We start from the raw sequence: 24,518 nt of genomic DNA on the forward strand, positions 1-24,518 counted from the left end.
ATCATAAAACAGCCGACATTTTACACGATTCTGAACCATGACCTCTGACATCACGCACGTGATCAATACAATATAGAATACAATATCTATTATTGGTGGTTAAAAATAGCTATGACATTTTAGGGAATTTTCTACAGAAAACGAGACAATAAGGCCTTTAACCATGCGCTCTGAACTTTAAACCTGTATTTGACCTCCTGATTTTCTGAAAATATGTAATAAGTAACCTACCCTTTTCAGGTAAAATGTGTTTATCAATGTATTCAGTCATTAGAATAAAAACACGTTTATAAGATGCATGTGCAAATAGTGAAATACGACTGCATTCTTGTGGTAAGTTAACTTCATGCAAAACGGGCAGAGGAAAAAGAATAATAGCAATTTACTGGAGCCGTCATAATCGGTTGAAATTTTTAATAAAATAAAATAACTTGAGCGTAGATTCTTATCAAGTGTCTGCAGAGTTTCGCAGAGTTAACCCTTCTGAGGAACGCCACGTTCGTAATTCTTCGGTCAACTGAACACCCTCCGAGGTCCTTAAATTCAAACTCCGAGGAACGCGGACAGTCGATAAATTCATTGTGTTGGCCGCAATAGCGAAAATCCGTGGAGGGAAACGGAAAGTGGGTCTAACTCGTTGAGTGTACTGTATTTGATATCCTTGAATTATGAACAAATAAATACTCACCGGTCTAACTGCACCACCTGACCATCTTCAACATTGCATAAGATCTTGCTGATTGGTTCATCTGTGTACCCCTGAAAACACATGAAAGACCTGTCATTACCAAAGGCCATGGGAAACCTGCCATGATGATAGGTCATCTTCAACATTACATAAAATCTTGTTAAAATGTCTGTTGTCTCCTTGAAAACACATGGAAAATATGCCATGATGGTCAAAAGCCTTACACAACCTGCCAAGATCATAGGCCATGGAAAACCTGCCGTGATCATAGGCCATGGAAAACCTGCCATGATCATAGGCCACAGAAAACCTGCCATGAGCATAGGCCATGGAAAACCTGCCATGATCATAGGCCACGGAAAACCTGCCGTGATCATAGGCCATGGAAAACCTGCCTTGATCATAGGTCACTGACAACCTGCCATGATCATAGGCAATGGAAAAACTGCTATGATCATAGGCCATCTTCAACATTACATATGATCTTGCTAAAGTGTGTCTGTTTACGCCTAAAAACAAGGCCTTTATAATACCTTGACCTGCTTAAATACCAACAACACCTTGGTCTTTATAATACCTTGATCTGCTAATACCAACAACACCGAGGCTTTGATAAAACCTTGACCTGCTCATACCAACAACACCGAGGCTTTGATAAAACCTTGATCTGCTTATAACAACAACACCGAGACCTTGATAAAACCTTGATCTGCTTATAACAACAACACTGAGGCCTTGATAAAACCTTGATCTGCTAATACCAACAATACTGGGGCCTTGATCTGCCAATATCAACAACACTGAGGCCTTGATAAAACCTTGATCTGCTAATACAAACAACACTGTGACCTTGATAAAACCTTGATCTGCTAATACCAACAACACTGCGACCTTGATAAAACCTTGATCTGCTAATACAAACAACACTGAGGCCTTGATAATACCTTGATCTGCTAATACCAACAACACTGAGACCTTGATAAAACCTTGATCTGCCAATACAAACAACACTGAGGCCTTGATAATACCTTGATCTGCTAATACCAACAACACTGAGACCTTGATAAAACCTTGATCTGCTAATACCAACAACACTGCGACCTTGATAAAACCTTGATCTGCTAATACAAACAACACTAAGGCCTTGATAATACCTTGATCTGCTAATACAAACAACACTGCGACCTTGATAAAACCTTGATCTGCTAATACCAACAACACTGAGGCCTTGATAAAACCTTGATCTGCTAATACAAACAACACTGCGACCTTGATAAAACCTTGATCTGATAATACCAACAACATTGAGGCCTTGATAATACCTGCCTTGATCTGCTAATATCAACAACAATGAGGCCTTGATAAAACCTTGATCTGCTAATACCAACAACAATGAGGCCTTGATAAAACCTTGATCTGCTAATACCAACAACACTGCGGCCTTGATAAAACCTTGATCTGCTAATACAAACAACAATGAGGCCTTGATAATACCTGCCTTGATAAAACCTTGATCTGCTAATACAAACAACAATGAGGCCTTGATAATACCTGTCTTGATAATACCTTGATCTGCTAATACAAACAACAATGAGGCCTTGATAATACCTGCCTTGATAATACCTTGATCTGCTAAAACCAACAACATGGAGGCCTTAATAGTTCCTTGAGTTTTTATATTTAAAGTTCATTCTGAAGAATGTAGAGTAATTCAGAAATGAGCTCTGCTTGTAGTTTTTCCTTCCGAGAGTAATTCAATTCCTTGAACTGTAAGAAGCCTCAATATTTTGTTCATCTTGCACCACATTTATCAAATTTTTAACAAAAGAAAGGCTCTAAAGACACATGGAAGCCCCTATTTTAGAAATGCTTGTGAGAAAATTAGCCTCAGGTTTGACGTCATTTAGCCACCTTCAGACTCTAATGAGTGTGCCAGAATATCTTCCCCCGCACTGTACGGAAAGTACAAGATGTGACTACCAATTAAAAAGGGTCACCGCAAGTAGATGCCATATTGACCTGAATCACCCTGAAATTGACCCAACTGGACAGCTTGTGAAGTCAGAAAAGATTGCCTACCGCTTTTCCTGCTACGAATTATACTGAGTGGAAACAGAGTGGGCCAAACCTAATGTAGTCATAGATCATGACTTGGATAAGGAAACTCATCGTTTGTTAAGAAATAAACAGAAAGAAAGTCTATAATTGAAATCTATGAGTGAAAGGATAGCCACCTGTGACAAGCAGATGACAGTGCTCAGCGGTTTTTATCAGTTAATGAAGAGACATACGTAGGAACACAGCCATGATATGTGCCTTGCATGCTATATACAAATGCACATTGTCACCAAGTTTCATGAAATATTTTAAACAGGTTTTAGGATTTGGCCACATAATAGTTTTTGCACCATAAAGACAATGAAACCGCCACCAACATCGAGCAACAAAGTCTATTACAAAACCTTTTAAGACATTTTCTTCCAAATACACAGTCTAATGAGCTATAAAGCTCTGTTTTAATCTTTGTCATGTTTCAGCAGAAAGTGAGATTTATTCTGATATCTGCAGATTTTATAACTTAATCTCTATGCTATTTTGAGATCTTTCCTGTAATCTTTATGTAAAAAGACTGCTGCAATCTGGATCAAAGACATCCATTTACGAGTCAATGTCTGTGGATTCACACAACTGGTGCGCGCCATGGACAGTCACAATCATAGCCTTACATGCAAACACTCACACATTCACCCTGGATGGCAGTTATCAACTATTAAATGTGCAATGAATCTAGACACTGTCAGATTAAGCTACTGCTTTATGTTTATGTAGTAATAATACAATTATACTATGCAACTCAGCAAAACCATGTGTCATATAAATGAGATAATTCTATCGGGGGGGGGGGGGGGGGGGGATACATCAGCATGCACCCTTTGAGTCTAAATTTCACACATTTTTCGGGGGAAGGTACCAATTCCTCAAACGATGTTTTGTGTCTTATTTTTGGTTGTGGGTATAGGGGATGGGACGCACATGTGGGCCCCAGTGTCTGATCCTGGAGCAACCCTTGCTTTCACATAGGTCGACCAATATGTAAACGTATTTCGGTCAGTGAATGCTGCTGCAACAGATTATTACTTCTTATCCCATAAGCATACATGCTATACAATTGTCACTAGCGCTGGTACCAAGTTTCATGGAAATGTTTTAAACAGGTTTTAGATTTTGTTAATGTATTTTGGTCAGTGAACGCAGCTGCAACAGATTATTACTTCTCATCCCATAAGTATACAAACATCCATTGTCTTCCTGTTTTGTCTGATTAGCTAACGGTTTTCTGCCACCACAGCACCAGGATGTATTTGCCAGTAAACTGCGATGATCTGTTAGCATGTCCCTTAAATCTCCTGTCAGTTTTTATCTGTCTTTTCCTGGGCTAGAAAGGTTACCATGTCAGCCAGGCTAATGTGTTTTATGCAAGTCTCATGTCATTTTGATATATTCTGCCCTTTTAAGATTTTAAGAAGTTCATTTGAAGACTATTACATTCATCACACAAATGAGAATTGGGAAATACAATTTCAGAAGACAAATGCTTCCACCAAAAATTGCTGTAAAGTTCTTCCATGGTCCTCGTCTTTTCTACAGAAAATGAGAGTTTGGAATATCCTGCTCTCTACCATTCCACAGAACCAGCACTTGAACATCACTTTTTGAAACTTGACTTACTGTTTAAGGTAACCATTGCTCCTCTTTTGTCAACTTAACAATAATGACATTTCTTTGAGGTCCTCAAAAACTTAATTTTCAGCTTGAAACAAATTTCAACAAGAGCTGTCACAGAGACAGCGCGCTCGACTATTCCGCCGCTTTTCAGTGTAAGGATTGCAAAGCTTTGGCGAAACATGCATGGATCACTGTTAGATTAGATTTCAATGCAATACATGATGTGCTGAGATATTAACATAAATGTATTTACATGGAACATTTTAACCAGAATTTTTGAGTCTAATAATAAAGGGCAATTATTTGCAAAATACAGTTATCTAACTTGGGTATTCAATTACGTTGGGTGGTTGAATACCATTGTATAAAGTCTCAATGCAATACATCAAGTAATTGCTGAGATATTATCCTATGTGTGCTTACATGCAAGACCTTAACCAGAATATCTAAGTCGCATAATAAAGGGGCAAAAATTATATAATATGAAAGATAGAGTTATCTTACTTGATTAAAGAAGAAGGTTAAATGGTTGGGAGCATGTGTGTAAAGTTTCAAAGCAATACATGATATATTCGCTGAGGTATTGACTTAAAAGTGGTAACAAGCAAAACCGTAACCAGAATTTCTATGTCTAAAAAAGGGGCCATTATTTGAATATAATGCAAACTAGAGTTATCTAACTTGGTTAATTAAGTAGGATGGATGGTTGAGTACCATTGCACAAAGTCTAAATGCAATACCTAAAGAAGTTGCTGAGATATTAACCTATGTGTGCTTGCACGCAAAACCTTCAGCAGAATATCTTAGTCGAATAATAAAGGCCTATTATTTGCATTAAATGCAAACAGGAGTTATCTAACTTGGTTAATTAAGTAGGTTGGATGGTTCAGTACCATTGTATCAAGTATCAATGCAATACCTCAAGTAGTTGCTGAGATATTAACCTATGTGTGCTTGCACGCAAAACCTTAACCAGAATTTCTAAGTCGAATAATAAAGGCCTATATTTTGCATTAAATGCAAATTAGAGTTTTCTAAATTGGTTAATTAAGTAGGTTGGATGGTTGAGTACCACTGTATAAATTCTCAATGCAATAACTCAAATACTTGCTGAGATATTAACCTATGTGTGCTTGCATGCAAAATCTTAACCAAGGTGTGACGCTGACGCCAACACTTGGGTGAGTAGTATAGCTCTCCATATTCTTCGAATAGTCAAGCTAAAAACGATAGGATTTTGCATACTTGCAACTTTCTTGTTAATACAGCAGCATAATATAAAAGTATGTATGTGAAATAAACTCAATATCTTTTAAAACTACAACTGTAACTGTCTGAGAATATAAGATATGAAAGCACTCCCTTGTACAGGACTTGTCTCACATTTAGTTTAAGGTACCATTAAAGGGCATCACACCCTAATATAACCCTGCTTTGTGACCCTCATGGGAGCTACATTATTCCACATTTAAACACAAGAAAATGAAACATCTATGTGAAGCATGAACAGCAACGTGACTCTCGAAAGTGTGGCACCAGTAACATCATTTATCATGGAACTTGTGTCACAGAGTTATAAAACAGTTCATTATTTTAAATATAAAAATTGATTATTTATATTTTTCTCAAATTGATTGAATGAGGATTTCTCTACAAGTCCACATGAGGAAATCATAGTTACTATATTTTGTTATGGTCTAGTACTAATTCATAGCCTTTGAAATATTAGTTACAGACATCTGCTAGTCTTGTTCTTAATTGCTGGACATACTGTATCTTCCATAATTAATTGAAGGAAACTTGGTAAGCATGCAGTTGCCATTACTTCGATCAAAGCATATAACATGAAGGTGTGAATAAGATTCTTATGAGTTCTGGTCTGAAGGTAAAGACAATAGTAGGTTACATTAGGGGCTGGTATGAATGAAGTGTTTTTGTATGGTTGGTTTATAATTATATGGGCGTGGCCTAATGAGAAATTGTATGTCGTATTTGTAAGTTTAATCAGTTCTTGTGAGGGGTAGATAGAGAAGGTTAAGAGACCTCTCACAACTTAGCGAGTGTATTATATATGAATAAAATATGGAGAATGTATATGGAGTTACGTGTTAATAAGCAATAGTTTGGGGACGAGAACCCCGCCAGGTGACACTTCCATTGTCTGCATGCATAATGATTGTCTTTAATTGTCCCCTTTACAACAGCTTCCCAAGACATATAGTTTATCTAGATCAAGCTAAAAAAAAGATTTATTATCAAAGTCATTTATCTTGTGGCTAGAGACATGATCAGATCATGTTAGCAGAATGCCTTCATGGAACTGCAGGACAAATTCTAGACAACAAAATGAAGACGTATGGGAACTGTATACCTTGCTTCAGAAAATGAGTTAAATATTTCTGGACAAATATACTGATAACCATGTACATACCCCGCCCCAGTTGAGGGTCCGTGCCAGGTCATTGCCGGTGCCCAGGGGGAGGATAGCGACAGGGGGTGGGGAGGGGAGGTTGAGAATATCAAGGGCACTCAGGATCCAGCCCGCCGTCCCGTCACCACCACACACCAGTACTCGCAGGTTAGGCACTTTTTTGTAGAGGTCCAGCCTGTAATTCAGGAGAAATAACTCTTTAAAGAAGTAGAAATGAAACGATTACATGCCACATATTGTGATACAAGGATATGAGCCAGTTATGACTCCAATATTTAGTACTGGCAAACCACTAACTGCAGCAGCCAATTGTATACAACTTTGGTCAATTGTCCACTCATTATCTTTTGGATTGTTGACTTATTAAAACGATTTGATTGGTTAGTAGATATTATTGGATAAAAAATATTGACCAATCAATAAACATTTTGGATAACTTGGATAAAACCAAACAATTAACCTCTGTTATACAATTTGCTACAGATGTTAATCCCTTTACTGGCAACAGATGAACATTGTCGGCTGTGTTGGTCCACAGCAGAAAGTAAGTTTTGTATCCATCCAAAAGCACAAATATTTTTTTCTTCTTTTCTTTCATTAGCTTACATTTTTTACAGAAGTTTGAATTGTTGTTTTTATTTAAAACAGACATGTGAATCTCTGGCTGTGCCAGATAGGTAGAATCTCTGGCTGTGTCAGATAGGTAGATTTGTTTCTCTATTATTATTATTATTATACTCCATTTATATAGCACTTTTATCATAAAAACATACATTCAAAAGTGCTTAACAAACAAATATAAGTATATATACAAAAACATATACATGTATAGTAAGAATAAGGTATATACACATGATAAAAATAAACACTATGGCTACATACAACCAATCTTTAAAATCATCAGAAGGTATTAAAAAGTATAAAAGATACGAAGCGATACTAAAACAGTACTTAAAAGACACGGGCCGAGTAAAATTAAGTGTACACACATCATAAACTGTTCTTAAAAAATAAAATAAAAATTAAAAATAAACAAACCTAAAAAAATGACAGGTTATGGATAACTGTGTATAATGACAATTAGTTCCCATAAATTTCAATGAAGAAGTGTGTCTTCAGGGCTCTTTTAAAAGAAGCATACGTGTCACAGTCCCTTATTGGGATAATTCCTCTTGGAAGAGAATTCCACAGCTTTGAGGCAGCAGTCACGTAACTTCTGTCACCATACATAGCAGTCCGACTTCTTGGTACTCGTAGTGTTATAGAGTGATTGCTTGATCTTTTGTCGCATAGGGGTCTGTATACCTCTAACATGCTTTTGATATATTCCGGTGATTGGCCATGCAAGGCTTTGTATGTAATAGAGAGTGTTTTGTACTGAACTCTGTAGTGTACAGGTAGCCAATGAAGTTCTTTGAGCACGGGAGTGATGTAATTGTAACGGGAAGTCCTCGTTATAATGCGGGCTGCTGTGTTTTGAACATTTTGCATTTTGTTCATCACGGTCTTAGGTATGCCATTGAGCAGCACATTACAGTAGTCGAGTCTTGATGTGACTAGAGAGTTCACAAGAGATTTCGTGGCGTCATTAGTCAGGTATGGTCTGATGTGACCTATCTGCCGTAAGTGACCATAGCAAGATCGACAGACTGAGTTCACATATTGTTCCATGTCCATCTTTGAATCCAGCATTGCTCCAAGATTTCTGACGCATGTGGTTGGCTTTATCTCAGAGACTCCAACATTAACAGAGATATCCGAAACAAGATTAGCATTGCGTTTTGATGTAAAAAGTATTACTTCTGTCTTGTCTGCATTCAGTTTTAACATGTTGTCATGCATCCATGACACAATATCATTGAGACAGGCCTCAACACGACGCAATGCCTCGACCTGGGAACCCGTATCTGTTGGTTCAAAAGATAAATACAGTTGTAAATCATCAGAATAAACATGATGCTTAAGTCTATGATTTCTACAAATGTCACCAACTGGCTTGGTGTACATGATATAGTTTTGGGGTCCTAAAACTGAACCTTGGGGTACGCTGTAATTCATCAGTACTGGTCTTGACAGTTCAATACACACAGTCTGGTAGCGATCACTTAGATATGAGGACATCCATGCGAGCGGTTTTCCTGAAATTCTGAAATGATCCTCCAAGCGATTTAAAAGAGTGTTGTGATCAATGGTGTCAAAGGCTGCAGACAGGTCGAGTAGAACAAGTACTGTGACTTTGTTTTGGTCAAGGGATTGGAGAATGTCATTCTGGACTTTGATTAAAGCGGTCTCAGTGGAGTGGAGCTTTCTATAGGCAGACTGTTGTTCCTCGTGTAGGTTGTTCAGTGCAAGATACTGTTCCAGACGTGCGTCAACTACTTTTTCAAGAACCTTAGAAATAAAAGGAAGGTTTGAAACAGGCCTGTAATTCTCTAGAGGTAGATTTGGGTCCAGTGAGGTAGATTGGTTTCTCCAGAGAGGTTACTAATCTTAGGGTCCAGGTAGATTGGTTTCTCCAGAGAGGTTACTAATCTTAGGGTCCAGAGAGGTAGATTTATTTCTCCAGTGAGGTAGAATTGGGTCTCCAGAGAGGTAGATTTGGGTCAGGAGAGGTAGATTTGGTTCCAGAGAGGAAGACTTTACAAAATGCGCATATTTTGCTTAACCTTTTAGGTATTTACTGCTGGCAAAAACTTACCTTGTTTCTAATGTTTTCATGTTACATTGGGTCATAATATAAATAAATAATACAATCAAATAATTGTATCATACACTTCTACAGTACATAAAAATATATTCATTATCAATAAATAAACCTCAATTTATATTCACATTCCAAGCTTGATTGCATTTACTAGATGGAATATTCATAAAACAAAGAGCTGTCATAGAACAGCACATTTGACTAACGCCCTTTGTCTTAGATATGAATACAATAACAATGTAATATGTGCCTGTCAAAAGCAATATACAAAAAGTCAAATTTACAAGAATAAACAAGAAATGCCACACAATGCAATGAAATTAGGTTTTTAATGTTTGACAGAAGAACTATAGCCTTCTTGTGAGAACTTTTTCCCTTTTTTAAGTAACAGTAAACTTGACCCAAATGCAATCCCATGGAAGTCCACCAAAAATTCTTCCTATATACCAAGGTTGGTCACAATATGTCAACCTTAACTCAGTACCAACTGGTTATCTATTTTTAATGACTTGACCTTGACCGTTAGGGCCCCAAATGCAATCCCATAACGCCTCAGTTAACATTAACATTCTCAGGTTAACATTACAAGCTATCACATCCCATAGCATCTCATATTTCTATATTATTACACTAATCAGAAATAATCTAGCCTAGAAAATTGTACTATAAAGTTGAACACATTTTCCAAGAGAATTCTCAGCTTAAAACAAGATAATTCTCTCATTATTTATGTCAACAAAAATCTGTCAGAGATGAAATATCCAGACATTTCTTTTAAACTTAATCTCCAATTGCTGTGTTTATTTGTGCATAAGACTTTCTAAATAAGATTTAACAGAGCGAAATATTTCTCAAGATCGACATAGAAAAATACATCTTAAAATAGGAGCAATCACAAATTAGTTTCCATTTTAAGAAAATCTCAAGAACTATGGTCTATTCAGAATACGCTAAAATACTACTTAAAGCTTCTAAATATAGCATTTTCCCCCAGATTTGGAGAGGAGCTCTCAGTTTAAACTGGTTGACGTTGATCTGTGATCTGTCATGTACGCATCCAACAACAAATGAGCATCCGGAAATACAATGTGAACTTACTCACAAGACTACGTTAAGATTAAAAAACTTCTAGCAGAAAATGTACTTCTATGAATCTTGGCTTTACCTTCCTGGAGGAACTCTTATATGGCTCTGCTTTTTGTGGACGACATTTTGGACATAACATGATAACGTTACACATAACATATCACTATACTTCATATATTATAAATCTTAAAACACTATAAAAATATTGTTTAATTTTTATTGTCATTTTTTTCGGTCTGAATTTCACACTGAAATAAAGAAATGCAGACATAGTGAATGGGATGTTGCCATTTTTTCCCCCATTTTTCCATGAACATCGCTTTGTCAGTAAGTTAAGTGTTGATGAACAATGCAAAATGTTAATTTAAAAAATATCAATTGCTTCTCACCAAGGCTACCAGGGTTCGATTCCCGGCCTGGGCGCATGTGAGTTTGGTTAGTGGTCACCAAACCGGACAAGTGGGTTTTCTCTGGGTCCTCCAGTTTCCCCCACAACACAGGACCACACTCACAACTCGCACAACATCGTGCCACTGAGAGTGATTAATATAAGTTGCAATAGCTTGTTTCACAATTGTTGTAAAATTAAATAAGTATAAACTAACTAAAAATATGAAACCCAACAAATATCCCATTTATTACCCAATCACAATTAGAACTCACCCCATTTTTGGTCCGCCATTGCTGAGGTCAAACACCTGTCTCGGATTCAACAACCAGCAAAATTTGTGGAAGAGTTTTCCCCCCTGGTTCCCGCCCGACTTGGGATTAATGAACACTAGTAATGGTTTGAGCAGGGGAGAGGGAATAGGCTTGATGATGAAGGGGCGGTGAATATCTATGTCCTTACAGCTGCCTTTCTTTCTCTTCACTGAAGACTTTGTTCGACTCTTCTTTCTTATAGAAGATTTGAAAGAGCCCTGCAAATAGAGATATATATTTTAAATTCTAAACAAACAAAAACAAGTGAAAGGCAACATCTGTTTTATTCAGTTGGTCAAGGAGCCAACTATATTTCTCATCATACACTCCGAAATCTGAATCAAGGGTCATCTACACAGTTGTTGAAATATTGAAATGTAACAACTGACTGACAAAGCCTGTTCGGAAGAATGCTTACAACAACAACAACAACAACAACAAAACACATTTAGATTTACATAAAGAGAGTGCACCTCATTTCAGTTGACCGTAGTTATTGACCATGTCACCAAGTTTCATTGGAATATATACGAAATGTTTTTCCATCAGTTATGATCAAGAGCTAAGAGTTAAAATGATTCCACAGAAGACATGGACAGCAGGACTAAAACAATGCCACACATAGTTTCATTCAAAAAGCAAATGAACTAAAAATGATCCATCACATACAAGATTAGTTGTGAAGAAATCAATAGTGGTATCTTTTTACTTTTTATGAGATCTGTAAATCTGACATTTTTAAAATCAATGTTATCAATCAGAGATATCAGATTAAAATAACTACTCTTGTTTTAGAAATAGCAACAATAGTGATCCAGGTTTTTTATTATTGGAAAGAAATATGTTTGAGAAAAAGTTTTCTAATAAAAAGGAAACCTATCTATCTCTCATCATTCTGCAATGGGTTACTTTATTACCAAGGGAAATACCAGTCTCACCTTTATAATTATCATTTGTGCATTGTCGTTATCAAGGGAAACACTTTCCTAAAACAATTATATATGATAAAATTATGTCTTTACCATATGTATATTGTTTCTGACAAAAAATGGCTGCACAAGCAGTGAACAAAAATAAAGCACCCAAGCCTTAAACCCCTAATTAGGAACACCATAAAGTAGAACATTGGAAATAGTATTCTAGTGTTCTAACATGGCATGGTCTTTGATCAAGAAATTCAAGCATATCAAATCAACCCCTAACAAATGAAATTAACCAAAACCATATCAATTTATCCCAAACCATATCAATTTAACCCAAACCATATCAATTTAACCCAAACCGTATCAAATCCTACCGTAACAAATCAAATTAACCCCTAACAAATCAAATTAACCCAATCCATAATTATCAATTTAACCCAACCATATCAATTTAACCCAAACCACATTAAATCAACCTTTAACATATCAAATCCATCCCTACCAAATGAAATCCACCAGAAGGGGGAAACAACAGTGCCCATGCATCATATTGTTATATGTTTAGTTATTGTTGCATACCTTTCTCGGCAACTTGATAATCCAGGAGGGGGGGACAATGATTCCAGCATGTACGCCCAGCGGACACTGCTCCTCAATCTGCTGCATCATGAAGCAGGAAATCTTGTTGTGGTATGCCGCCTTACACCATGAACAGCTTATTGCTATTATCTCCTAAGACAAAGATAAAATAAGTCTTTTAGTTAGCAAGATATGTAACACAAAACATATGTTCTAAAGAGCATTTTAAAGTTTGCAGTACTCATACATCCTTGTACCGTGATGACATTTGAATCTTGATGAGTGATGACATTCGAATCTTGATGAGTGATGACATTCAAATCTTGATGAGTGATGACATTCAAATCTTGATGAGTGATGACATTCGAATCTTGATGAGTGATGACATTTGAATCTTGATGAGTGATGACATTCGAATCTTGATGAGTGATTACATTCGAATCTTGATGAGTGATGACATTCGAATCTTGATGAGAGATGACATTCGAATCTTGATGAGTGATGACATTCGAATCTTGATGAGTGATGACATTCGAATCTTGATGAGTGATGAAATTCGAATCTTGATGAGTAATGACATTCGAATCTTGATGAGTGATGACATTCAAATCTTGATGAGTGATGACATTCAAATCTTGATGAGTGATGACATTCGAATCTTGATGAGTGATGACATTCGAATCTTGATGAGTAATGACATTCGAATCTTGATGAGTAATGACATTCGAATCTTGATGAGTGATGACATTTGAATCTTGATGCATCGTCTGATACCCTGGATCACTACTTAGAAAAATTAATGAGGCAGTATCATTGGTTCTGCAAGGTACCAGATGCTTTCCCGTAGAAAAATATTGTATTTAAAGCCGGAATTGAACTGGGTCTGCCTTTCCAGTAAAAAAAATAAGACCACTTGGCCATGGCGGATACTGACAGCAAAGGGTCATTGAAAAATATTTTATTGTAGCATGAAATTCATTGGAAGAGGAGTTGTCTCCCCTGACTCATGAATAACACCGCGCACCAATACCATCAGTGGTGCAAAAAAAATGTGCTGTGGACATTTCGGTGGTGCAGCTGTGCCTTTTGTTAAATTTAACACACACTAACACTAAGCAGCATGACAGAGCTGCACCACAGAGATGCACCATGGAGCTGTACCAAAAAGCTGCACCACAGAGCTGCACCACGGAGCTGCACCACAGAAGTGTCCACAGCTCATTTTCTTTCCATCACAGGGGCTAAAATCTAGAAGGCAGGTATTATCTCTATCAAAAGGTAATCATAAGTTATACAAGCATAAGCTCTGTAAAGCTTAAGTTCATAAATTAACCCACACACTCAGTGAGGAGACATTTGTATTTTGTTGCAGCACACAACAGACCCTGGATTACAAGCAGCTCATTGATATTATCTTCTTCAATTACACACAAACTAGCTGACTTTTTAATTAAAATCATTATCTTTTTCCAAATGGCTGTCTCTTCATGTTGGTTCTGTATTTATGAATCAAACACTAAAACTTCTAATTAAGAAAGGTTAAAAACCAGGACAAATCATGTCTTGTTGCCGTCTCTTGCACTGGCCCATGGGGTAGGTTTTCTGATGAAGGCCGCAAGCACATGACAGATACTTATGCTATTACATCTGATTAATTGTGTGCAAGTTTATATGAAGAAAATCTTGGAGAATTATTCCTCACTGTCATTGCGGAGGTAGAAAAAACACCCATGATCATAATGTCATCTTAGTTTTTGAGCCATTGACATTGTATTCTTTTTTCAATTAAGGTAAAATTGTCATAGAACCATGAGAGTGGCTCCAAGTTGTCAGTCCAAGGCCAGATGATGAATGAAGGGTTTTAGTGATGGTCCCAGGGGATGGTGTATACAACCTAACATTTATGGATGATGGGCTTGAATTAACTTTCCCGGGGAAGATGTATGTAACTTTCTTACACCTTATAAAAATAGCAATAATCCTTGGCTAGAAATTTAAGTGAACATTTTTTTCCTTTATTTAGGCACATAAGTAAATATGCTGGAAAAGTATTATTGATATTTATATGGCGTTTATATGACTAAAAGACCAGACTTACCCCTAGGGTAAATTGACCCTCTGTGGGGAGCGTATTTGTGACATGTCCAAAAATGGGGTATTAATTTGTCCCCTTGGATCTTTCATGTGATAAGAGCAAAACAATTAATTTGTCCCCTTGGATCTTTCATGTGATAAGAGCAAAACAATTGATTTGTCCCCTTGGATCTTTCATGTGATAAGAGCAAAACAATTAATTTGTCCCCTTGGATCTTTCATGTGATAAGAGCAAAACAATTAATTTGTCCCCTTGGATCTTTCATGTGATAAGAGCAAAACAATTGATTTGTCCCCTTGGATCTTTCATGTCATAAGAGCAAAACAATTAATTTGTCCCCTTGGATCTTTCATGTCATAAGAGCAAAACAATTGATTTGTCCCCTTGGATCTTTCATGTGATAAGAGCAAAACAATTGATTTGTCCCCTTGGATCTTTCATGTGATAAGAGCAAAACAATTGATTTGTCCCCTTGGATCTTTCATGTGATAAGAGCAAAACAATTGATTTGTCCCCTTGGATCTTTCATGTGATAAGAGCAAAACAATTGATTTGTCCCCGAGTGTACTTTGAATTTGGCAAGGTTTTATAGTAAATAAGTGACATATTAAACAAAAAAGAAGAAAATAGAAAAAAGTTTAAGTTTATATGTTATCTGACAGTCTTTCATTTTTGATGAAATACACACAATATCTTATTATTAAATTACTACAACATAATATTGCTTAGTGAACTTCATAGGCTTTATTACTATTTCTTATGTACTTTTCAACACAAACTATTGGCATTTTATAAAAAATATTCATTCTTTTCAACGGACATATAAATGTATCAAAAAAAACAAAAAAACTCGGGAAATTTGCCTGTGACGGCCTTGGAGATAATTTCTGAACTTGAATTTTGAAATTATGTTATGTTCACATATAATTTTGCACAATTTTCTGAAAAACCACAATTAACTGTCACTTTATATTCCTTTCAATCATATAATATTTAACAGAAAAACATATTAGTTTCAGTAAAGATCGCAATACATTTTACAGTGTGAGCACCAAAAGCTTCATGTCAAGAGAGGTGTAGCTGTAAGTGAAAAGTTGACTTATGGAGTTCACGAGGAAACAAACAATGATCCTCTATATATCTAATCAAATGAAAAACAAAACTGTTGTGTTGAACATGATAGTAATAAAAAACATCTCAGGAAAACCCCACACTTCAACAAGAAGGTTAATATATGTGAACACTCTGACCTTTCTTTAAAAGGATTGAAAAACAAGTATTATGTGTTTGAGTGTCATGAAAGCCTGTGTTTTACAGGCCTATTACATGTGTTTTACACAACATGAAAGGCGAATGCTTCAGTTTAATCACATTCAGGACATGTTTTATACCACAAATCAGTGCAGCACTTAACCTTTACATGCTGTAGCCAGCTAAACAATCAATTGAAGATATATATGTTCCAGTTCATTACGCATGGAAAGTCAGTGTACAGTGTCAGCTGATGTAACCTGTACATAAACAGTTTTAAATACCACTGAAGTGCCATATTTGCTGTAGTTGAAGGTTTTTTGCAAGCAATTGTGTGATCAAGAAACATAATTAAAAAAATATATCAGTACCTCCTGCAATTGAGTTTTTATCCTTCAAGAATTGTAACCAACTTTTGTATCAACGAATACATGATTTTTGTAACATCATATAACACGTCATATATCATTTGTCAAATGACGTGGTGCTAATCCAATCAGAGCACAATATTGAAATAAACAACAACGTTATAACCCCTTGCGGGTTATACAATATGTATGTCAAGTTTTATCTATACAAGAAACGCCGCAATGCGACGAAACCAGGCTTTTAATGATTGACAGAAGAACTTCAGCCTGTGTCTGTTTTTCTATTTTTAGTAACAGTGACCTTGACCCTAGGGACCCCAAATGCAATCCATTGAAAGGTATCCATAAACTCTTCCTTTATACTAAGTTGTGTCAGGATATGTCAACCCTAGCTTAAGTTATTCAGTTTCAACCATTTTTCTATTTTTAGTAACAGTGACCTTGACCTTGAATCTAGGGACCCCGAACGCAATCCCATGAAAGGTATCCATAAAAGGTATCCATAAACTCTTCCTTTATACCTGGTTTGGTCAAGATATGTAGACCCTGTCTAAAATTATTCAGTTTCAACTGTTTTTCTATTTTTAGTAACAGCGACCTTGACCTTGAATCTAGGGACCCCAAAATGCAATCCCATGAAAGTATCTATAAACTCTTACTATAGACCAAGTTTGGTCAAGATATGTCAACCCTAACTAAAGTTATTCAGTTTCAATTGTTTTTCTATTTTTAGTAACAGTGGCCATGACCTTGAACCTAGGGACCCCAAATACAAACCCATGAAAGGTATCCATAAACTCTTCCTATTGACCATGTTTAGTCAAGATATGTCATCCCTAACTTAAGTTATTCAGTTTCAACCGTTTTTTTTATTTTTAGTAACAGTGACCTTGACCTTGACCCTAGGGACCCCAAAGGCAATCCCATGAAAGGTACCCATAAACTCTTTCTATAGACCAAGTTTGGTCAAGATATGTCAACCCTTACTAAAGTTATTCAGTTTCATAGGTGAGTTTGACGCCGCCTGGCCGCCCGCCCGCCTGCCCGAACAACGATGTTCGCCATTCTAATAACCAGGTTTCACTATGTGAAAACCTGGTTAATAAAGGACAACCTCAGGCCAATGTTTATATATGATAATTGTTGTATATTATTCTGAAGCACTTTATAACATAGAGTTTAGTGTGTAAACACACATGTCAAATGTGCTGTATGGTCAAAATGTATGCATATATCTGTTCGCAGTGTGATGTGTGGTCCAGATGTGTACTCAAGTTTGACCAAACCGAGCTGGTACATGTGTACAAAAAATACAGCCAGCTGGTACATGTGTACTAAATATAAAAGACAGCCAGCTGGTACATGTGTCCTTCTGTTGAACCTCGGCCAGATCATAAGTGTACTAAAGGTTGAACCACAGCCAGCTGGTACATACATACTAGAATTTACCAATAGCCAGTTGGTACATGTGTACTAGAATTTACCAACAGCCAGCTGGTACATGTGTACTAACCTTGCTCTGGAACGTAAATCGCTGCTGGAATGACTGAAATAGACAAAGATAGCAGGGAAGGTTAATATCATATGTTCAGTGAAGATTCTTACAAGCTGTCACATTTAATTACCAATCATAGATCCAGACAAAAAACATATGCAAAATACGGCAGGTCGTATTCAACTCCAGACTGCGATGTTAAAATGATGTCATTAAACCAAAAAGTGTGTCATTAAAAATAACATTTATCATGAAAACATGTGTCTTTAAGTGAATTAACAAGAGAACTGTGTTTTGATCCAGAATGTCATATTCGACTCTTATGGAATTTTGCAGATTTTGGTTTTACTCTGCTTGCTGCTCATTAAGTCTAAATCTGCAAAATTTCACTCAAGTATAAAATATACCCTCCAGGATCAAACCCCAGTACTTATCAATTCATGTTGATGTATTTCTTATGTTATGACATGTACTGTAAACATTTAGAATAATATTTATTCTTCATCCACAATCAATAAAAAATGTTGTTTTTGTTCCATTCATCTGGCTTAACATAAATGACACACCCATCGCTATATGACACACCCATCACTATATGACACCCATCACTATATGACACACCCATCACTATATGACAACCCCATCTCTATATGACAACCCCATCTCTATATGACAACCCCATCACTATATGACAACCCCATCACTATATGACAACCCCATCTCTATATGACACACCCATCACTATATAACAACATTATCACTATATGACACACCCATCGCTATATGACACACCCATCACTATATAATAACCCCATCACTATATGTCACACCCATCGCTATATGACAACCCCATCACTATATGACACACCCATCACTATATGACAACCCCATCACTATATGACACCCATCACTGTATGACAACCCCATCACTATATGACACACTCATCACTATATGACACACCCATCACTATATGACACACCCATTTATGACAACCCCATCACTATATGACACCCATCACTGTATGACACACCCATCACTATATGACACACCCATCACTATATGACAACCCCATCACTATATGACACACCCATCACTATATGACACACCCATCACTATAATATATATTGCCACTTTTATGAAAACATACCTTGCCCCATTGCTTGTGTTTGCCATCTTGCCACAATTATGCAAATATTCATTGCCACTTTTATGAAAACATACCTTGCCACATTGCTTGTGTTTGCCATCTTGCCACAATTATGCAAATATTCATATTCATTGCCACTTTTATGAAAACATACCTTGCCCCATTGCTTGTGTTTGCCATCTTGCCACAATTATGCAAATATTCATTGCCACTTTTATGAAAACATACCTTGCGCCATTGCTTGTGTTTGCCATCTTGCCACAATTATGCAAATATTCATTGCCACTTTTATGAAAACATACCTTGCCACATTGCTTGTGTTTGCCATCTTGGCACAATAATACAAATATACCTTGCCACTTTTATGAAAACATACTTTGCCATATTGCTTGCACTTGCCATCTTGCCACAATAATGCAAATATACCTTGCCACTTTAATGAAAACATACCTTGCCACATTGCTTGCACTTGCCATCTTGCCACAATGATGCAAATATACCTTGCCACTTTTATGAAAACATACTTTGCCACATTGCTTGCACTTGCCATCTTGCCACAATAATGAAAATATACCTTGCCACTTTTATGAAAACATACCTTGCCACATTGCTTGCACTTGCCATCTTGCCACAATAATACAAATATACCTAGCCACTTTTATGAAAACATACCTTGCCACATTGCTTGCACTTGCCATCTTGCCGTCTTCTGTGTACCCAATGATGCCGCATCAACTGTTGCTGCAAATACATACAAATCTTTAAACTACAAGGCCAGGTTTGGGTTTTTTTATATTTATAATTAGGATATAAAATATTTATTTTCTCAAAAAAACAATTGCTTAAAAGAAATTGTTTTCTAAATTATCTCTTTTTAATTCATAATTTATAATGATTCTTATCCTTATTTAGATAGCAATAACATTATCCATCATATAATATTACAAAAATTATTGCTATATTAAGAAATGAATCATAAATAGAAAAAAAAATGTTAAAAAAGGAAAACAGTCACTGTCGTCAAGCAAAAATGAGTTAGGAAAATTACGTTGGTTATTTCATTAGAAACATTTCCAGTTAATTGGATAAAAGAACTCAAAAACTAATTTCCAGAGTCTGGCAAAATTCAGACTTCAACAGTTATTTGAAGTTTTAATCAGTAGGCTGTCAATTATGCTTCACGATTGAATTTCTGCAACAATTTAATTAAAAATATTCTGGGAAAAAACAGCTTTAAAAGGAGATATGTGACAAAAGCATTTATGTAGAAGGCAAGTTGGGCAGCCTTTAGTGCAAGGCAATGTCAGGATATAATGAAACAGAAAGCACAATTTTCAATATTGAGAAATCTTGGTCGAGTAAATAAAATAACACACAATTTTTCTGAGTTAATAGCAGACACACCATGACTGGCATACTGCGCACGATCCAATTCAGTCACAATGTTTCACTGACAATAACGGGAAGTGCCGTTTTTATTAATTCCTCTAGTGACTGGCCAAGAGATTGTCAGTTATTTTCCCTAATTTGATAAATATCATTTTCCATTCAATTACCTGGGGAGCGTAATCAAAAACTGCCGAGCTATATATGGACAACCTCTATTATCGTAATGGTATTGTAATTATGATTTCTAGGAAAATATCATAGTGTTGCTGACATTGTTTAATTTCAATAGCTACAACAACTACATACTACAAGATATTGTTGATGATTGTTCCAGTTTGGATGCCAGGATATTGTTGATGATTGTTCCAGTTTTGATGCCAAGATATTGATGATGATTGTTCCAGTTTTGATGCCAAGATATTGTTGCTTAGAAAATCCATGGTTGCTTTTTCTCAATGTTTATTGTTGAAGATTGTTCCAATTTTGATGATCAAGATAACGTTGATGATTGTTCCAGTTTGGATGCCAGGATATTGTTGATGATTGTTCCAGTTTGGATGCCAGGATATTGTTGATGATTGTTCCAGTTTGGATGCCAAGATATTGTTGATGATTTACCACATTATTTGTATTAAGACATGGAACATACCTAAATAGATTAATCTCAAAGGGAAATGGGAAACTCAATTAACCGAGTTCTGTTTCTAAAATAGCATTGCAAATAATTAATTAAATGAATATGCATTTACTTGTCAAACAGTTCTTGAATCTGCTTTTAAAAAAAACACCTATCAATTATTTATTTTCAAGTCTCAATTAAGGCAACCTTGGCATATCTTTAGTCTTAAAATCCTCATGAGTACATTTGCAAGACTGACCCAGAGCTGTGCCAATTAGTTTCCATCCAGAGACAAGGGCTGTCATTAGGAAAGTTCAGCATTGTCCATAAATCCAGTTTGTTTTGTTATTTATTTAAAGAGGGTTTTGCTGAAAGCAGACATTTCTGAAGTGAATGATTTACATTTCATTGGGACTGGAGTCCAATGGGGAACTGATGGTGGAAATCAAAACAGGGACTTATTGCTTATCAAACATATGATACAGGGGAATAGCAGATAACTGCATGAGAACTGATGGAGTCAAACAACAGCACATAAATGGCAGAGTCAAACAACAGCACATTAATTGCAGAGTCAAACAACAGCACATTAATGGTATATTTTTTCATTGAATCAAGGTGGATAACTCTACAAATATTAGAGCTAGTATTAAGAAATGTTCATATATTTTGAACCAGAGTGGTATAGAAGGGCTTATTTCTGTAACGTGTAAAATCAGACAAGTTGTACACATAAAACAAGAAGGATTCATTTTGTATAAACATGTATGCGTACTTATGGAATAAATTGCGTGATTGATGTCATTATCAGGGTATGAACACAGTTGGGTTGGTTTAAGTGTGTGGTGTCTGAATGACTCCAAGCATACTTTAACAAGCCCAACTGTGTTCATATCCTCAATAATGACATCGATCACGCAATTAATAACTTATATTTACACCAAAAATAAATTGCCTGATTGATGTCATTATCAGGGTATGAACACAGTTGGGCTGGTTTAAGTGTGTGGTGTTTGAATGACTCCAAGCATACTTTAACAAGCCCAACTGTGTTCATATCCTCAATAATGACATCAATCACACAATTAATAACTCATATTTACACCAAAAAGTTCATTATTTCTTTCCAGAATTGTTTATAACCTTACAGTAATTCTTTCTTACGCATCCTGTAAAAAGAACTGTTTGACCAGTTTACACATGTTTTCACTATGGGCCAAAAGTAGTCCCGAAATACAATCACTTTTTAACATAAAATTGAAATGCTAAATGAATGTCAACAATACATTTAACAAATCTTAAACTAACACTTTTCAACAAGTTGATTAAAGTTTTTTGTGGCCTGCTGACACGTTTCAAACAATAGTGCAATATTTACATTAACGAATTGCCGAAAGGCTGTCATTTAAGGAGTGGAATTTGAGGTGTAAATATACAGTTGTGAAGAAATTGTGTCCAGGAAAGTTAACACAAAAACACAAATATAACACAGTGATTAAAACAATCAAGACCATTAAAAGTAACACCTATTAAAATCAGTTGGAAGCTAAGTCTATAAAATGACAGAGAACATTAAAGAGACAAACTATTTAAAAAAAAAAATACACTTCAACAAAAAATCACACAAAAATATGTGCAATTGTGAGTTGACAAACTGTACAGGAAAACAGGCCTACATTCTTATGAGTCCCTTAAACACAGAGTTAGTGACTGGTCAAAGACTATATTTGTAGCTTTTAATTGTTTTGTAACAATTTTTCCTTAAGCTAATCCAGCACTAATTCAAGTCTTCAATTATTGGCTTTGCAACGAAAATGTCTTGACATATTGTGCATTGTCACAAGATAAATGCCACTACCAAGTTTCATGTAAATATTTTGAAGTCATGCAGCAAGGGCCAAGTTTGGGCTAAATAATGACAACTCGCTGCTGAGACACTGAGGCAATAACAAGACCCTGACACACTTATCATGAAAAACAGACAAGCTGAAAACCATGATGTTTTCATTCAATTCCAATTTAAACTGCTGCAAAAATACAAGAAAGGAAAGTTTGGCTAGAAGCATTGGCCTGTTTAAGTGTGTTTTTGTGAGTGACAGGCTTACATTATAAACGTAAGTGGGTGAACATGGAGGCTCAGGCTATAGAAAATGGAAAACATAAAAAACAAAATCACATACACTGCGTCCATCATGCTAAAATAGCCATTGATGTCACTGATTATCATGCAATTATCTCTCTCAGATTATAAACATATTCAGGTATTAACTGTTTACTTATTCTTAATAAAGAAATAAGTTAATTTTTTTAAAACCATTAAGTCAAAGTTAACCCAGTTTGTGTATACCACGTGATAAATTAGGTCAATTATAAGCTATGTCGGAAAGCAACATTTTGCTTAAAATGAAGACTTAAATCAAAGATAACTTTACTTTTACAACTCCATTTAAATGAATCAAAGGGCAGCCTAAAAAACTTAAAAAGCCTCGCACATTTTTAATACCGGAGTTTGATAAGGTGATTAACTGTAGTTTCATCAAATACTTCGACAAAATTGTTTCCAAAATAATGTTTTGACAGTGTTTTGTCAGATGGCCGTATTATGACAAGGTTGGTCGAATGGTTTTAAGAAACTAAACTCTCAATCAAAATCTGGTAAAAGACCCAAGGCAGGGCTCTCAGACAGAGTGAGTAAGCCGTGTAGACTGCGCTATGTTTCATTTAAAATGTTGAAGAAATAGTGAAGTTATCTTTGTCTAAAGTCTATTTCAAATCAAAATATTGCCCTTCTGATGTAGCATTTATGATGCAATTTATCACGTGGTAAACACACACTGTAACCAATATGTTATAATATAACACCAATTAACTTTAATATTCACCAAACTTACAAATAACAATCTTATAAAAGGCTGGAATTTTCTGTAACACTTCTACAAAAACAAGAACTACTTTTAAGAGGCAGACAATCTATTGCAAACCATAGTTTAATGATATATTTCATCTGTATAATGAAAACGAGAGTAAAGCAAGAAGCACGGTGTCATGCTTAATCTTCTATTACGTAGACAACCGTTAAGGTTCACCTACCTCCCTGTAATTCCTAACGCCAGCCTCCCGGAAAGTTGGTTTGCAGCGCAGGTTTTTCTGCAAATAGGATTATTGTGAACATAATTTTTTATCATGAACATAACAATATTCTTATCTTTATTAATGTCATTCATTTCTGGGGAAGCCTTTTTATATATATATTTTTATATAAATAGTATTAACAAATCCTAATCCGATTATTTCACGTTGGATAGTTTGTGTTT

At 35.9% G+C, this 24,518-nt stretch overlaps 1 protein-coding gene across 13 annotated transcripts in view; it reads right to left on the reverse strand.

The window, feature by feature from the left end:
* Positions 1-24,518, reverse strand: part of LOC128236966 (diacylglycerol kinase zeta-like) — a 123,704-nt gene that overhangs the window by 27,079 nt on the left and 72,107 nt on the right. For 8 of the 13 annotated variants that reach the window (XM_052952112.1, XM_052952119.1, XM_052952110.1 and 5 more), the window contains 8 exons: positions 24,295-24,351; positions 23,310-23,345; positions 19,869-19,937; positions 18,067-18,099; positions 12,840-12,992; positions 11,299-11,555; positions 6,846-7,020; positions 689-759 (listed from right to left, as the gene is read on the reverse strand). In XM_052952112.1, the coding sequence (XP_052808072.1) occupies positions 689-759; positions 6,846-7,020; positions 11,299-11,555; positions 12,840-12,992; positions 18,067-18,099; positions 19,869-19,937; positions 23,310-23,345; positions 24,295-24,351 (851 nt within the window). Of the gene's footprint in view, positions 1-688; positions 760-6,845; positions 7,021-11,298; positions 11,556-12,839; positions 12,993-18,066; positions 18,100-19,646; positions 19,673-19,868; positions 19,938-23,309; positions 23,346-23,384; positions 23,400-24,294; positions 24,352-24,518 lie in introns of those variants that run through there. The other 5 variants (XM_052952115.1, XM_052952113.1, XM_052952116.1 and 2 more) reach the window with 3 other exon arrangements.

The sequence above is a fragment of the Mya arenaria genome, chromosome 6 (assembly GCF_026914265.1).
Source record: "Mya arenaria isolate MELC-2E11 chromosome 6, ASM2691426v1".
Lineage (NCBI taxonomy): Eukaryota > Metazoa > Mollusca > Bivalvia > Myida > Myidae > Mya > Mya arenaria.